The sequence below is a fragment of the Podarcis pityusensis genome, assembly GCF_964106645.2.
Source record: "Podarcis pityusensis genome assembly, chromosome: 9".
NCBI classification, from domain to species: domain Eukaryota; kingdom Metazoa; phylum Chordata; class Lepidosauria; order Squamata; family Lacertidae; genus Podarcis; species Podarcis pityusensis.
This window is the reverse complement of record NC_138034.1, coordinates 26,612,390-26,630,538: the sequence shown is the minus strand read 5'-3', so window position 1 is coordinate 26,630,538 and position 18,149 is coordinate 26,612,390. Positions and strand designations below refer to the sequence as shown.

The 18,149-nt window shown below is 43.6% G+C and overlaps 1 protein-coding gene across 8 annotated transcripts in view; it reads right to left on the bottom strand.

The window, feature by feature from the left end:
• The window catches only part of IRF2 (interferon regulatory factor 2), a 37,723-nt gene that overhangs the window by 2,297 nt on the left and 17,277 nt on the right, over positions 1–18,149 (bottom strand). For all 8 annotated transcript variants that reach the window (XM_081020551.1, XM_081020555.1, XM_081020550.1 and 5 more), the window contains 7 exons: positions 9,403–9,495; positions 7,046–7,145; positions 5,603–5,779; positions 4,915–4,952; positions 3,738–3,852; positions 2,767–2,931; positions 1,362–1,408 (listed from right to left, as the gene is read on the bottom strand). In XM_081020551.1, coding sequence (XP_080876677.1) covers positions 1,362–1,408; positions 2,767–2,931; positions 3,738–3,852; positions 4,915–4,952; positions 5,603–5,779; positions 7,046–7,145; positions 9,403–9,495 — 735 coding nt within the window. The remainder of the gene's footprint in view (positions 1–1,361; positions 1,409–2,766; positions 2,932–3,737; positions 3,853–4,914; positions 4,953–5,602; positions 5,780–7,045; positions 7,146–9,402; positions 9,496–18,149) is intronic.

Genomic DNA, 18,149 nt, shown 5'->3' with positions numbered 1-18,149 from the left:
AGCTTTCATAGTCGGAAAATGTTATGCACAGTTGTTTGTTTGTAGCAGTACCCAACTGAAAGACTTCACTGCTCATTTTGAAGGAGAAAAAAGTGTCCTATTACAGATTGCTGCAGCAGTGCATTAACTTGCAAACACCATGACTCCTGAAGTGTGAAGGTAAGCAAAAAGACATGCAGTTTTCAATGATAATTAGCTACACCTGGTGCAGATACACACCAGCCCCAATGGCTGTTCTGGGTCAAAAAAAGCACCCCAGAACACTACGTAAGGAAGCTTTGGCCTCTTCTAGCCTCTGCTGACATGGCACAGCAGTTGTGCAGCACAACTGTGTCGTGCGGGTGCTAGAGAGGCCCTGATCCAGCAATGCTGGCACCCGGAGATTAATGCAAGGGCACACTCTTTGCATTGATACCAAGGCACCTTGAACTGATTGTATCAACTTCTACCACAACTCGGCCCAATTTGCAAGCCCAGCTGAGCTAGAATGCTTGAAAAATGTTGCCTCTGGAGTAATTCTAAGGTTTCTGCAGCAACAGGGTTGCTACTGAGAACTGCTTGTGTGCGGCTGGCGCTCCAGAGGAGTTGTGCTAACTTTGAGATTCCACTTCCCTCATGGAGAAGGAGCAGCTGCAAAGCAAAGTCCCCCAGGGACTTTGCGTGTAGAAATACCGTCTGCTGTGCTAGGGCCGAAATATGAAAACGCCTCGTCATGGCTGTATTTTTAGTACTGCTTCGGCGGTTCAGCATCGTAAGCTGAAGCAAAGTGGTTATAGCCATTGGCTGAAGCAGAGCGTTTATTTATTTACCACGTGGATGAGCAACATGGCATGGTTGCCTCTGCTAGCAGCATACATTCCTGGGGGCTTTTGAGTAGAAAGTGAATGGCTCTTAAGTTAAAATCCTTAAATTTTACACCCCAAAACCATTTCAGTTATTTCAGTGGCCCTGCTCTGAAGTATGTTCTGGGATAGCAGTCTGTGGAACTCCCTCCCCCTTAAGAGGCCTAGTTGGCTCCCACCATTTCAGTCTTTAGGTGAATGCTGAATACTTTTATTTTTATTTTTGGCCAGGCATTTGGATTATTTTAATGGTTGGGTTTCTCTCTGCTATGCTAATGCCACACCAGTGTTTTAATCTTATGGCTATGGCTTTAATTTTATTGTATATTTTTATTCTGTTGTGGGCTGCCTCCAGGGGCTTTGTAGATGGAAGGAGGGGCAGAAATTCCTAAACCAGCAAACGAACACCTCTACCTTGCTACCATTCAATTCACAGAAGAAATGGACTGAAGCATATTAGGGAAGGGGGCGGGAAAAGGAATAAAAGACTCATGAAATATATTCTATTCCTTTGCTTACCTGTGCACTTTCTTCGTCACTTGGTATGCTGTCTGTTGTCTCACTTTCTGTGGATAAAAATATGCATACTGAAAACATGTGACATATTGATTGTCAATAAACCATGTAACAGGATGTTTCCTCTTATTCAATCATGGATTCCATGTCAGCATTATGAGGTTTCTCCAGAACCAGCGACTCCATGTGGGGAAGGGCGGGGAGCATCAGATGCCCCAATGTTCAATCCCTTGTATCTCCAGTTTGGGCAGGGAGAGGAACCCCCCCCCCCCAGATACCCTGGACACTTGCAGCCAATTAGATTGGCTAATACTGAGGTTGATGGTCTGACTCAGTGTGAGGCAGCTATACCACTGAAATGCCACAACAGTGCCAGACAAAAAAAGTCACTTTACTAGGACAAGATTATACTAGAATCAGAAGTTGGTAAAGAGGATGCAAAACTTTCTATTTGAGGGTCAAAAGGGGGACACTGCTAGAACCCGGCCTGCTGCATGGTCAACAGCCCCTTCTCAACCACCTCTGGAGCTACAGACATAAACATACATCAGTCTTTGCACATTCTTCTGGCTGACCTCCATGCAGCGCTATCGGCACCCACACCCAAGAAGCAACGAAACTTCTTTCACTTGATAATATTTATCTAGAACATGCAGCCTCAAGGCCTTTTTAAAACACACACAAACTGGTAGTGTATTAGGTTTCCTGCTCCATTGTGTCCCCCAGAACCAAGCCTTTGTCTGTGGTATAGCTTATACATCCCACAATTTTCTCTGTCACATAACAGGATTTCATGTACAAGTACATATATCAGCCTTTAATTCCTAGATGCAGCAGCACAGAGACAATTCAGGCAAACAATGTTCTCTTGAACCCTGTGTAAGAAAGCCTCTTGCCCTTCGGTTCCCATTCCTCACATCTCAAGTAATTTTATTTATACACGCATACATACTGAAATGTATACTCCACTTTTCTAAGTGAAAGCCAAAATGGAGCTTTTCCTAAGAAGCCACATTTGCAGTCATCTTGGTTGTGACACCATGCACACTTGTGTATTATTATTATATACTTGTTTATACCCTGCCTTTCCCCATGAAAGGGACTCAAGGTGGCTTGCAGATAAAAACAGAAACCACTAAAAACATATTTTTTGCACACTGAGTGAGGTTTACTGAACATATATGTAAAGGATAATTTTAATAAGTATTTCGTTTCTGTGTTTTACAGCAGGTTTAGGTCTTTTGTTTCTCAGAAGAAATAATACCTGTGTTTAGCAGAACCCAAGCACTAAAAGACTCTGACAACTATTCTAAAATAGAAAAGAAAAGCACCTACCTACCAAAAGTTAAAACATGGCACTGACTGAAACCAAGACCCCAAGTTCTTTTGCGAGTACAATGTTTCTTACCTGCATAGGAGGAGACTGGGGAGATCTGTAGTGGATACAACTGACTCACACTGCTGGGTTGGTCATCACATTCTGTTGTCACTTCCACTACTTGGCAAACATCAGGTGGATTGGGAACTATCATATGATCCTCAGAACCACACTCAAAATGCGAATCTCCTACAACTTTGCATGATAACAAGAAAGAATCGTGATGATTACCCGTGCCTGCGTTAATAAAGAGCATACATTACAGTCAAGCAAAAAGCACTGTTATGGACTGTAACTTCACAATGGCTGGAGATCTAGCCTTAAGATTGGTACACTATGTAGAGTCTTAAACTTGTTCCATCTCAACCAACATCTGAAACCAGGGTTTGAAGACATGGTTAAGAGGGGACTTGGTTAGGAATCAGATGGAAGGTTTGACTATGAGGAAGAGAGGGGAGCAAATTCCTGATTTGCAAACCTTGGTTTGCTGGGACCAGCATAATGTATATACCAGAACATTCAAATAAGTGCATCAGTTTTAATTACCCTTCCCTTGATATGAAATATACTATAATTAAAAAGACCTTTCATTCATGATGAAAAGTATTTCCTGTTTCTTAGTTTAACATGGAAAATGACGGTCTAGCCACAAAAATTCTTCTATTTCATCTCCTTCCCCGTCACCTTGTTAGGGTGTTACGATGCTGGATTCCTACTTTAGCTGAAAAGTGCTTTCAAAGTTCCTGTAGTGTTTTTTCACTGGTGAGAAGGATTACTACTGAGACCCACTTGAGCTAAATAAACCATTAAATTTCATGTCCACATTTGTTCTTAAGAGTTCTCAAATAAAGCAAAATATTATTAGGCACATCAAAATACGAACTCCTGTTGCTGTAATTCCGCCGTGTTACCAACAGTATAGTGAAACTGAACTTTAAAGGCTACAGTTAGTGCAGTAAGAGTTTACCAGATACGAAAAGGAATGTGCTGGGGCGACTTACCTACAATGTTTATTGTGCTGTCGACTTCAGCTTTTATTGCTGGAGATAAGCAGTAATCAGAAAACCCCTGGCATGTTCCATTACTCAGTTCATATGACGATTCCTCTGGCTCTTGCTGGGGGAAAAAATAAAAAAATGGAAGTGTGTTAAGATTGTTGAGTATACAGAAGAGCTATCTCCTGACTATCCTTCGTTAACCTTTCCCTACCCTTTGTCCCTGACACACCCTTCTCAGCCATGATGGTAGGCCTAAATGAAAGCCGAATGGCTGTTTAAGCTTCCCAAGATCAGACTGAAACAGCAACCTTTCCCAGCCCTTTTCATACATAAAAGCAAAGTGTGAAATTCACAAGGTGCCTTCCAAGAAATGTTAATGCATGGTTTGTAATGAAAAATTCAACATTACAGAGTTGCAAGGGTGAGGCGCTGCCTGAAACATTTATTCCTATTAAATATTCATTGTAGCTTTCCAAGTGCATTTTAGTGATATGAGCAGAGAATGCAGGATAATTGTGAGAGCCAGTCACTACGTAAACACGTCCTCTTAGTTCCTTAGAAAAGCACCTGAACTTTGCATCCACAAAATGTGTTTCAGTGGCACATGTTCTCCGTTTGGAAAATCCATGCTCCCAGAGAGCAAGAGACAGAAAGCAGGCAAGGAAATGCCTTTTACAAGACCTGCTCCTGCTGGTACAAGTGTATAAGGATAGGAGGCCCAATTCAGACAGAAACATTTGCGTTTCGTTTTTGTTTTGTTTCAGTGTAAGATTTGGACAGCTCTTCCGTTCCATATTTGGATGGAGAAGGGTAAGAATAAAATTAAATGCCCATCAACTGAGGGGAATCTCTCATTCCTAGTAGGTGATATAAAGGTTTTGTATATATTTCAGCATGATCACATGGGAATACAAAAAAGTGCAGTAATAGTAGTCTGCACAAAAGTTTTCAGCTTTCCTTTCTTTTTAAAGCAATTGTCTATCCCTTAAGCCTGTGTGTGAACATAGGCTTGAAAGAGTAGAGGCAATGCTTGCTAGAATCTCAGTTAACCCCATAAACCCACATAGACCAACCAGTAAAACCCAATTTCTTCACAGGTTGGCAAGACACTGTGTCATGAATCTCCATTCATCTTCCAATCATCAACCGTAATTTGTCTATGAAATGATGAGATATTTACCTTAATTTGTTTCATTTTGTCTTCCTTGGGTTTCTTTCCTGTAGAAATGTAAGGATTCATTTATTGTTTTACAATCATTTCCTGGTAAGACTGGACAATTCTGCCTAGCCCCAACATACTCCAACTTGGAAAGTCACTGGACTCAATGTTGATCATAATTATAATTTACGTGGTACTTGAAATGGCCTAGACTACCTATTCGAACCGTAATGAAATTAAGGAAACTTGGACAGCAGTACTGCCTGCAGCTTACCCTGCAAAACCGTCAACTGGGGTGAGGAGCAAGATGCCCCACTAAATTTGGAATTCAAGGAAAAACTAGTTGCTCCTAAAACCATGGAGCTACTGCTACATCTTTTGTCTTCTCATCCCTGTGAGTATCTTGCCTGACCTGACACATGACAGGCAGATATACACAGTCTTGTGCCAACCAGGTAATCTTGCCCAGTGTGTATTTATTTTGTATATATATTTCTCTTGTATTAAAATGCGTTTGTATTTGTTAACGTTTTGCTCTTTTTGTGAGGCACAGAAGTGAAGACGTTGCACAATTTATTATTATTAGCGAGGATGTTAAAGACCAAGTGTGCCTGCTATAAAGGAGACAATCTGACTAATGTAGGAAGCAGCCCACTATCAGCATGGCTCTCTCGATCTCCAGAATATCCGCAATGTTCCTCTCCTTTACCTTTCTTTGAAGGCCTCTCAGATAACGGCAGCATCCGGTATACCCGGAAGGCATTATTTCCTTTCTTTATGCTTTTGTCCTTGACTTCTTCAATATCGGGTAAGGAGTTCATAGCACATCGAAAGTTTGCCTTCCATGTCTTTGGGTCTGGTTTATCAACTCCTGGCTGGAACTTCCCTAATAAAGAAAGAAAAACGGGATTCGTGGTATGACACACCTTATGCTAATAAATACAGTGGTACCTCAGGTTAAGTACTTAATTCATTCTGGAGGTCCGTTCTTAACCTGAAACTGTTCTTAACCTGAAGCACCACTTTAGCTAATGGGGCCTCCTGCTGCTGCCGCACCGCCAGAGCACAATTTCTGTTCTCATCCTGAAGCAAAGTTCTTAACCTGAAGCACTATTTCTGGGTTAGCGGAGTCTGTAATCTGAAGCGTATGTAACCTGAAGTGTATGTAACCCGAGGTACCACTGTAATAATAATGTTGATGATTATAATATTAATAATACTATTAATATTAATAATAATGTTATTTATACCCCGTCCTCCCTGGCCAAGACCGGGCTCAGGGCGGCTAACATCAGGTATAAAAACAATTGATTAAAATACAACTTAAAAACAGGATTAAAATACAACTTAAAATGCAGCCTCATTTCAGTGGAAGCCCAGATCAAAAACTGTTTGGGGGGGGGGGGAGAAAACGTCAAATCTTCACCAAGGCCAACTATCCAGACTGGTCCTACGTGGGCCAGAAAAAAAGCCAGGGAAGTCCCCAAATAGGGGTCCCATCACAGAAGGAAAAGGAAAGAGGGGGAGGGGATCAGGCTGATTCCAAGCCAAAGGCCAGGAGGAACAACTCTGTCTTACAGGCCCTGCGGGATCTGATTTCTTTCCGCATGAGACAGAGCGTTCCACCAGGCCGGAGCCAGTGCTGAAAAGGCCCTGGCCCTGGTTGAGGCTAATCTGATTTCCTTAGGGCCCAGGACCTCTAGAGTGTTGCTTTTTATGAATTAGGGACCCTTCATATTCAGGGATCCTTACAATCAGACCGAGAAGTTCTGGACACCCTGTAAGACACACACACAGCAGCTGCTTGCTCAAGTATACTCCAAACCTCTCCGCATTTGGCCCATCAAATCAGCAATGAGCTGCCAGGCACAGAGGCCTCTGATAGATATTATGACCCTGCCACATATACAGGAATGGAGGGGACAGCTCTGAAGAGGCAAAGGGATGCATGTGTGGATCTGTTTCCCCCAGATGATTAAATAGCTGCAGCTATATCCTTGTAGCTGCAAGAGCCCCACCTGCTCACTGCACTACAGCTGGGACACTGGGTAAAGGTGAAAATGTGGAAAAGCAAAACAGAACACTACAACGCTGAAAGAAGAGATAGAACCTCCACAATAAACCTGCCCCAATAAACCTGAGCTCCTCTTACCTGTGTGAATAGCCCAGTTCCTAAATAAAGGAGCATCTTTTTCAACATCCCACCCATGGCGTGCTGCGTGCATCCAGGGAATCTGAAAAATCATTTTTTCCTGGAACAGAAAAACAAGTAGGAAACAACCACAATTAACAACTTGCAGATACAGAAGTCTTAAACTTTCTTACTTTATAAAACAGGTAGCATTTGTACAACCTGAACCTATTTTTCACTGCTTTCTCACTTTCTGGCTCAATAATGTTCTGCATGGAATGAAAGTCAAAGCGGTTGATTTTACTGAGATTAAGCAAAATTACTAAATGCTGCAAAATATTCAGGTGCCTCCTTTTGACTTAAAGCTGTGAACTAATTGAGGTACTATTGGATGTGCATTACTGTGATTTCAGGCAAACATTTCTAATTTCACTGACCTCTTATCCTAAGCCTTTTGATTACTTGAATTACTTAACAGTGTGGACCCCTGGGAACAGAAAATGACTAAAACTGGCTCAGAGTTCATAGAATAAGGCAGGCTATAACACTTCCCAGAAAACCATGAATATGGAAACCAAAATAGTATGGGTTGCTTCACATGTCATATGGCAGGCATGTCCAACTTCCATTAGGCTGCGTTCTAGTATCCAATATCAAAAACTAACAGTGATCTACCACACTCTCCCATTGTCATTCTTCAACTTAAACGTATTATATTTGGCTGAGGAAACCCAACCAGATGGGCGGGGTATAAATAATAAATCATGATGATGATGATGATAAAAATAATAACAAATTATTACCCTCACACCAGCCCCCTCCCCTCCCAGGGCTCTTGGTGCACGTGGGAAGTCAACATGCCCCAAAATGTCCAATTCCCCCTTTACCAGAGGAAGAGCTCTGTGGGGAGCGGGGCCAGCAGCTTACTTTCGAGTAAATGCAGCTAGGCTGGAGCTGGAAAAGTGAGGAAAGTTCAGCATCCCACTAGGAGGGAGAGGGTGTTTTCTTTCCACAGGAACCAGGGGGAGGGGGGAGAGGGAGGAGGGATACCATTCTCTCTCTCTCACACGGCCCTTCCTGTGGCTCCCTCTGAAGCACTGCAGTCTGTGCGGAGCCCGCACACCTTGTCTTTGCCTTCCTGCCTGGGGCTGCAGCTTGCAGGGGGCAGAGGCAGGCCTCACACCTTTCCAGGCCGGCCAGCTGAATTGGCGGGGTGCTTGAGGCAGCTGCGAGGCGGAGGTGGTGCCGGCGCCAGCCAGAGCGCTTGCTGTGGCAGAGGTGAGCAAGCCTGCTTAAGCGGAGCCTCAGTCGCTCCAGCTGCAGCTGAGCGCATGCTGAGGGCACCCGGTGGCCATGGGAGAGGGTGGCGGGTTGTGATCGACAAAAATCCATCGCGCAATCGACACGTTGGAGATGTCTGTCATATGGCATTGAGCCCTGTCCTAACATGCTCACTCCTTTTCACTTGCATATGCCACATAATTATTTACTTCCCAGTTTACAGCTAACCAGGGTGGATAAAAATAAATAATTTTTTAAAAATAATAATAATAAAAAGTTTCTTTTATTTAAATTGGATTATAGTCCAAAGGCTATTTATCATTACATTATAGTCCAAAGGCTATTTATCAGGAAATAAGAATTTGTTTTAAGTTTTTCATGCGTGCTAAAACTCAGTCTAAGTTTTGTTTATACACATCAGTTAACAAACATGGATACATATGCTATAATGTTATTGTTTTAGTTAAATAAATTGTTTAAATTGTTACTTATGATTATTTTTCTCCTTCCAATAAAGTACAGCAGAAACGTTGTCCAAATATAAAGAGTTAACTTATTAAACCTCACAATAATTTCATAATTATCTGTCTATGTATTTCTAATAGTATAACCAAGTCAGTAATTTTTGATAACTGTAAAAACTACTCTGAAAATTTATGCAAGAATGGGTCTTTCTGTAAAAATAATAATGATTTAAATCAAGACTTGCTGACTAGTGATTTAAATCGATTCAATTTAAATCAAATCCACCCTGCAGCAAACCACAGTTTTGGGTTACACTCATTCCAATTTTGGTTACACTCAAATTAGAGTTTGATGAATGCTAATGCTGGACCAATTCCTCTAGCATCAAATCACTCTGTGGCATTATGAATGTACCATGTATCAACTGTCTACTTTATTGATCAGGTTGGTTCTCCCTTTGCTTAGATTCATGCAGGCTATAAAAATGTTTTATTTCACCTGGCTTTTGATGGGTTTTTAATTCCATTCCTTAGTTTTGTTTAAACAATGGTTTGGTTTTAACTGGTGCTTTCCTTGTTTTTGTATCACCTCATGGGCCCATAATAATGTTTAAAAACACAGGCATGCCTTACCTCGTTTAGCCATTTCAAACCCGGTATTTTGTTTGAATTTATTTGTTCCTCCAGCCACGGCCGCATTCGCATTCTTTCCACTGGCATTGTTACCTTTGCAAGAAGAGAAAGCGCAGCTCAATTATTTGACAAGCCAGGTGTGTTTCCTTTACATCAGTAGCAGGGAAGCTCTGGTGCATGGACCTTATTAGGTCTCGTGGGTTGGGCTGCCATGTTGTTTTCAGAAAGACACGCACACCCTCCTTTCCTATGTCGTATATGACATCAAGTCCAGAAAAGTTCCAGCTGCACTTTGAACGTCAAGATGTAGTTAAAGGGAAGAATTAGGAGCACACTTAAGAGTGAACTCCCAATTTCTTCCTTTGCAGTTGAATCACATTATAATAATAATTAGTAGTATTATTATCCAACAGAATTAATGATAATAATAATAATAATAATGATAATAATAAAGCAATAGAACACCAGGCATTAAAAACTTCCCTAAACAGGGCTGCCTTCAAAGCTCAGGATCCAGCCCACTCACCAGATCTTGATTCCCACCACTACTTTACATTATACACAGAAGTGAAATTATCTATAATGCTAATGTAAAATATATATATATCTATAAACTTTATGGTAATATTCAACCTGAAACTTGGGAACAAAGGCTCTGCCTACAGCGCAGGCCCATGCAATGCATGGCTTCCCACTTTGCTGACCTCAGGAGAACCAATCTCTAGGACTGCCTTGGAAGGCTTTAATCACAGTTTACTTCTTTGGAGGGCATTCTTGATAAGACCTTCCCGACAATTTATCTTACAAGCAATTGTTCTACACTATATTGTATTTTATAACAGTTCACTGGAGATGATTTTCACTGCAACACCATGTACCTATGCTGAAATTTAAAAATGAAGTTCAGGTTACAGACGCTTCAGGTTACAGACTCCGCTAACCCAGAAATAGTACCTCGGGTTAAGAACTTTGCTTCAAGATGAGAACAGAAATTGCGCAGCGGCGGCAGCAGGAATCCCTATTAGCTAAAGTGGTACCTCGCGTTAAGAACAGTTTCAGGTTAAAAATGGACCTCCAGAACGAATTGAGTTCTTAACCCAAGGTACCACTGTACCTCTTGAGTCTCACAAGTTTTACTGAAAGACTTAAGCATCTGCTAAACTTTTCCCAACAGAAGTTGATGACACTTTGCCTGTAATCCTCTGCATGTCTACTCAAAACAAAGCCTGTCATGTTCAATGGCCACATGTGTAGGATTGGGGCATTACATTACCTGGGCGTAATGAGTCTTCTAAGTAAACATGCCTTGGATTGTGCTGTGAGTCGCTTTAAATTCAGGGGGATTTCTGAGCAAGCATGTAATCCTATGCACTCTTAATTTGAGAACTCGGCATGAGTCAATGGGACTCACTTCTCAGTAAACATGGAGTATCAGGTTGTTGTGCACTTTACACTTTGGATGAAATACACTCATCTATTTTTATTTGCTTTATACTTTATGGAAGGCTGCAATCATAGATTCAATATCATATTCTGTAACAGTGACTGATGAGCAAGTAATACCATAGAATAAATGATGAACCTGCAATGTAATATGTCAGTAAAATGAAGCCAATGTAATTTTAGACATCATATATTTCATGAATTAGGAATGCGTTCTGCCTCTAAATGGGTAGTAAGTCATACTGTAAGAAAGCAGGATGGTATGCTGTACTGGAGAGATCATGGCTAAATATAGAAGTGAATTCAGGCCTGATCAACAAATACAGGTGGGATTCAGGTAGGTAGGATTGCAAGAGCCAGAAAAGCCTTTCGAGAAGAAATCAAATGTGCTTTCTTTGCTTACTCAAAGATGGAACTTAAGCAATTATTAAAACATTTCCCTATATATAGATATAACTGTTCTCTATGACCAAATCCTGATGGCTTCTGGAGGGGCTTGATTTCCACAAGAAATTAGTACCACAGCTGCTACAAAAAAATCCATCAAACATCATTTGAAATTGTGGGGAGGAAAATAGGAAAAAGGGGAAAGATCACTGTGCAGGTACAGGACACTGAGAAATTAACTGCTTCATTTGCCTAAGAGAAGGAAGATGTTTCTCTTTGACAGAATACTTAATCTTTTTTCAGTAGACATTTATTTTGATTATAGAGTATGCAAATCATACATCAGGAATTAAAACCCAAGCAATATAGTTGTTGCGTCAACAATGGAAAGCAGAGGTACAGTGGTACCTCGGGTGAAGAACTTACCGTATTTTTTGCTCTATAAGACGCACTAGACCACAAGACACACCTAGTTTTTGGAGGAGGAAAACAAGAAAAAAATATTCTGAATCTCAGAACCAGAACAGCAAGAGGGATCGCTGTGCAGTGAAAGCAGCAATCCCTCTTGCTGTTCTGGCTTCTGGGATAGCTGCGCAGCCTGCAATCACTCCACAAGACGCACACACATTTCCCCTTACTTTTTAGGAGGGAAAAAGTGAGTCTTATAGAGCAAAAAATACGGTAATTTGTTCTGGAAGTCCGTTCTTAACCTGAGGTACCACTTTAGCTAATGGGGCCTCCCACTGCTGCTGCACCACCGGAGTACGATTTCTGTTCTCATCCTGAAGCAAAGTTCTTAACTCAAGGTACTATTCTGTAACCTGAAGCGTCTGTAACCCAAGGTACCACTGTACTCAGAAAGTGGGATCTACTGGTAGAGATCTGCATGAAGTAGATCAGCAAGCATTTCTGACTCTTGATTATGGCGACAACAAAGAAAGTCCTCACTCCCAAATTATACTGCTGAAAATGAAAGATACCTAGGATTGAGGGAGGAGAGTTAACCAGGAGTGGTTTTGTGAGGACAAACAGTGAGCTCAGTTGAAGTTTGGCTAATTAAAACTAATTCCTGGGCTGCAGCATTCTTTAATTACACGTGTATGTCTTTTGCACCTGGCTCTGGTTGGTAGATCTCAGGGTGCTAGTAAAAAACAAACAAACAGCAGAACCTACAAGTCTGAAGCATGTCCTCTCTTGACGTAAATGACTATGTAATTGCCTAGGCCTTTGCAGTTTCATTCATCAGCAGCCTCCAACAAACTCTTTGCATTGCAGTCGAAGGCAACAAGAAGCCAGAGCTTCACCTGCACTTACTTCCAGCCTCCAAACTTCACCACAAGCCATCTGGTTTCTAGCATTTACTACCAACCCCTTCCTTTAATACTCTGGCATTTTCTCCCATTTGTGATGCCATGAAGAAGGCAAGGTGGTGCGGAGAAATAATTTTCTGTCTCCATAAATCAAACGAAGACACAGATCAGAATGGTCATTCAGAATCTCACTCACAACATTAATTATATGAACGGGTTAACTACCAACCACCTATCAACCTATAAATGCAAGGTGGCAAGCCTTGCAGCAGGTCCTTCCTGCTCATGCCTGACCAGTTTAGGGTTACATGCAACCTCAGCAACTGTGGCTTGTGCACAAACACAAAAGAAGAAGAAAGAGCAGGACTCCAAAAGTTCAACAGCATGCTATGATGTGTGTGGAAAGGTGCCCTACACTGGGAAGAAACAGGATTGCCCCTTTTAACTGGCAACAGGGATGGTCACCACAACATGTTAGCCTCCTATACCGTAGCAAGATTTGTTAGTATTATTGAGCCAATCAAGAACCACCTGACTACAGTCTTTGAGCAGCATACTTCATACTAGGCTGGGCACTATCTGGTTTTCAACATCGTGATGTATCATCAGCTAAACATCACAGTATAGCAATATATCATGATGTCTGAAATAAGGATGGAACTATGTAGAGGCACTGGCTGGCTTCACAGTTTTTCCTGCATCATAATCGGCACCTGCTCTTTTGATTTGCTGTCCTCTGCATGAAGCAGGGGAGAGCCGAGCTGGCAGAGTTAACAGGGGCTGCAGGAAACGAGAGATGCATTGACTGGCTTCACTGTTTCCCCCACATTGTGATTTTGGCATAGTGCACGCACGCACGATGATTTGCACTACACTGCCAGGTCAAAAATTATGAAACCAATCTCACGATATGGACTTCAGACAGATTTTGGACGATATATTGATATATTGCCCAGCCCTACGTCATACAGAGGAACTGCTCGATGGGAAGAAGCCATACTGGAATTTAGAGGCTCTACAATTTGAGATGGGTCCTTTATACTCAAGCATCCATTGCTTTTTCGAGCACCTTTAGGACAGTATACCTGTAACTTGAGAAACAGCCCGCATACATGCAAATATATTAGCAAGAGGATTAAGTGAGTTGTGTAAAGAAAGAAAGAGATGCAATCGTTATCCTCTACAGCCAGGAGCCATTCAGTTTCTTCCTGTTGAACGAAGGAAGCAACGTGGAATTATATACAAAAGCCTTTTGGCACCTTCATGGCAGAATTCTTGTCACAAAATAAACAACGTGCTGACGTAAATGAACAAAACAGACTAGCATTCTATGAGCAGGTGCTTTCAAGTAAGCCAGATCATCAACATTTTTAGGACTCTGGGCACATCTGGATTTTTGAACAAGCGTTGTGGGTGCTCAACCCCCTCCTCCCCTGGATCAGCCCCACACAACAGAAAGACACACACAGAGAGAAAGTGTGTGCAAGCAAATGTTGCTTTCCCAAGTGATCCGAGTTTGTTTGTTTTTTAAAGTCAGATCCTTTAGAATTAATCTGAGCTTTGAAAAACACATAGGGCAAAAAGAGGAAGCAGGAAAGACCATCCGTCTTCTAAACCCCTCCTTCAGCTCTATATACTTTTCAAGGGAGAAAATGGCAACCATCCTTATGACCAAGGGACCAGTGGGTGGGTGGGTTCAGAGGCCACCAAGGAAAGACCTCAAGGGTGCCAAGTGTAAATCCATGTGCTGCACTGGCATGGCTGCCACCGTTGCACCCCCCAAAAGGAGAAAAAGCCCTTATGTTAGACACTGTACCCTCCTCCAAATTCCAGGATCCTGCAGCCGCCGGATCTGTCTCCCTCCGCAGGAGCCTATCAGCTGTGGCACAACTCCGGCCACCACCTTCTCTATGCTTTGGCAAGATTCCTTCCATTATCATGGCACACACCTGACGATGTGCGAGGATCTCTGCACATTCACCCCCAGAACAGATGGTGTGGTGGGCAGAAGATATAGTTAGGTTCAGGGAGGGAGGTCGAGCTCAAAAGGTCTGTGTTGGGCATCTAGATATCCTCTCAAACCCTGGCCAAACAAACAAAACAAAGGAAAAGGTGAGAATTTCAAACAACTAGCTCTGATTTAGCCACCTTGCAAGCAATTGCAAGTTAGTGGGTGCGGCATAAATGCAACTGAGGTGCTATCAGGCTACAGCTCAGTCCCACACAGTTGTTTTTTTAAACAAAAGGATGCCCATGTATCCAGCTGGCTGAGAGCAGCACACACTGCCTGGTACACCTCCTCAAGGAGCATGGAGACGGAGACAAGGACAAGCTGGTGCCTCACCTGCAGCTGCCGCCCCATGCGGGTGTTTCCGCCCCTTTGCCCTCCTGCTCCCCGGAGGTGAAGGTCGCCACCTGGGCTACTTCACTGCCAGCCTCATCGCCCTCCACCATCACGTCGGCCGTCAATGGGAGTGCAGCGGTGGTGGCCCCGCCAAGCCCTAGCCTGGGCCAGCTGTCCTCCTCCAGGAATGCCACTGCCGCCCCCCTCATGGGGATGCAGAGTGGCAGCAGCCACAGGAGCACCAGGGCGGCGGCGGCTCTGCCAATCAAACACCGCGTCTAGTTTACCTTAGCGTGGCGCGGTCTCTGCCAATCAAACACCACACCTGTTTTACATCAGCGCGGCGCAGCATTTGATTGGCAGAGCCTCTGCCGCTCGGCCTCTTCCTCCCGTCACCATTGCCAGGAGTCTCAGCTTTGCAGTGGGTTCTTAAATGGCTGGGCGGGCTGGATATAGAACCCTGGTGGGCCTGATCCGGCCCGGGGCCCGTAGTTTGCCGACCCCTGGATTAGATTCTTTTTGCCCACATGGATCTCCCAACTGTTTCCCCTACAGGTCCCAAAGCATTCAGATGTCTTCTGCTCCATAGTGAGGCTGGTGCCTGGTTCCTCAAGTGGCACACATGTATATGTACCATATTTTTCCATGTGTAACATGCCCCCTCTTTTTGTAAGACGCTCCCTCTTTTTGGAGACTCAAAAATGAGAAAATGGGGGGAGATTGCCCACAGTTGCTGAGCTTTTTCGGGGGGGGGGTTACCCAGACTTCTTGGGCTTTTTGGGGGGAGGAATCGCAAGACCGCCACAGCCAATCGCACGCACATCGACAAAGCCACCAATTGTCTGCACGCTCAATGAATGTAAGCGCCAATAGCTCGCCCAATTATTGCATCAGTCAATTGCCAGCAGACCTTGACGCACCCACCATCACCCGCTAAAACACCGCTGACAATCACACGCCACACCCTAGAGAATACAGTATGAAAACAGACCTCCATTAACTTACGTATCTCGTCCAATCTGTAGTTTACACAGGAGCCTTTCCTCCAATGACTTAGCAAACAAACTTCACCAAACAAACAAAAGCACATGAATGAAACAACAGAGGACACATATATAAGCACATAAGGGAGTGTGGCTTTGAAATAAATTGTTCACAATTGTACAGTCTGAGATAGTACTTCTCCTAAACGGAGCATATCTATATGGCAAAACCTAAGTATCATGTTTATTTCTTCTAATCTCTATGAAGCAACACCCACACATTTTGTTTATTCTTGTACCTCTCCACAGGATCAAACAGTCCATGCTTCAGAAAGTCTGGCTCTAGCATAAAGATTATTTGTACAAATCAGCAGAATCAAATGGCAAGAGGATAGCTGCATTGCAGCATAAAGTCATGCTGGAGTACCTTAAAAACTGGAAGCTTTTCTGGACCTGAGCATACTTTGCCAGACAGAATAAGTGCTATGCTCTTTTAACAAACGTATATTAGGGGTGTGCACTGGCTTGGGTCGAGGCCTAAGCCGAAGTGGGCATATTTGGAGGGCCTTGGACAGGTTGGGTACACACCAGGGCTGGGCAATATCTGGTTTTCAGCATTGTGATATAGCAGCAGCTAAATGCCACGATATGATGCTATATCACAATGTCTGGAATGTATCTCGGCTGCTTCTTTCTCCCCTCAGCTGAGTGGAGCTGCTCCGGCTCAGGTGAGCTGGAGCTGGAGGGTCGGGGGCTTCCTCAAAGGCGCAGGCAGGCTCCATCTGCTTGCCTGCCTCCACCTCTGCTGTCTACAGGCAATTTGAACTGGGAATACATCATGGTTCCCTGGCCACCACAATGTATTGCCAGCTCAAAATGTCTGAAACCGGTATTGCGATCTGAATGCCATACAGCAGGAGTCAGCAAACTTTTTCAGCAGGGGGCCGGCCCATTGTCCCTCAGACCTTGTGGGGGGCCGGACTATATTTTGAAGAGGGGGGGAATGAATGAATTCCTATGCCCCACAAATAATCCAGAGGTGCATTTTAAATAAAAGCACACATTCTACTCATGTAAAGGGACGTGGGTGGCGCTGTGGGTTAAACCACAGAGCCTAGGGCTTGCCGATCAGAAGGTCAGCGGTTCAAATCCCCGCGACGGAGTGAGCTCCCATTGCTCAGTCCCTGCTCCTGCCAACCTAGCAGTTCGAAAGCATGTCAAAGTGCAAGTAGATAAATAGGTACCGCTCCGGCGGGAAGGTAAACGGCGTTTCCATGTGCTGCTCTAGTTCGCCACGAGTGGCTTAGTCATGCTAGCCACAAGACCCAGAAGCTGTATGCCAGCTCCCTTGGCCAATAAAGCGAGATGAGCGCCGCAACCCCAGAGTCGGCTACAACTGGACCTAATGGTCTGGGCTCCCTTTACCTTTACCTTACTCATGTAAAAACACCAGGCAGGCCCCACAAATAACCCAAAGATGCATTTTAAATAAAATGACACATTCTACTCATGTAAAAACATGTTGATTCCCAGCGCGTCAGCGGGCCAGATTTAGAAGGCGACTGGGCCAGATCCAGCCCTCAGGCCTTAGTTTGCCTACCCATGCCATACAGGTTTCAGACAATTTACTGATATATCGCCAGGCTATAGTACCCAGACACGTTATCACTGGAAGTAAAATTGGATCGGCCTTGAGCAACAGGAGGCTGCTAGGGAGTCAGGCATTGGGCAGGAAGGAGGAGGAGCAAGCAAAGTGTAAAAAAGGCCAAGTCTTACCAGACAGGCACTGGCATCTTTCTGGCAGAAGGCAGGCCCAAGACACAACTCTCCTCCCTGCCAGATGCCCTGCCCCACAGGATCCTTGTCCCCACTCAACAGTGGAAGGATCAGTCTTGCAGGGTGCTGCTGCTGCTGCTTCACAAACCACTTTCCTGCAGAAGAGCATTTGATGTTGGATAGATATTATAAGTTGGAGAAAGGATATTACCTTCTAGCAGATCTGCGTCCATTCATGCGCTATAAAAGACTGTAAAATCAGTTGGGACTGATTTTATATCTGGAATTGCTCTATCCCTGTGGCATCCACAAAGTTTTCATCAAACTGCTCTGAACAATTCAAGTAAACCTTAAGGTCAACTTTGCTGGCTAGCAACTCTTATGACATACAGAAAGTGCAACTTCTGGGGCTGAGCATGTTGTCAGAAATGGAAACAACACAGAAATTGAAACTGGTGTAGAGAAGAAATTAGAAATGAAACTGGACCTGGTATTTCGCTTATG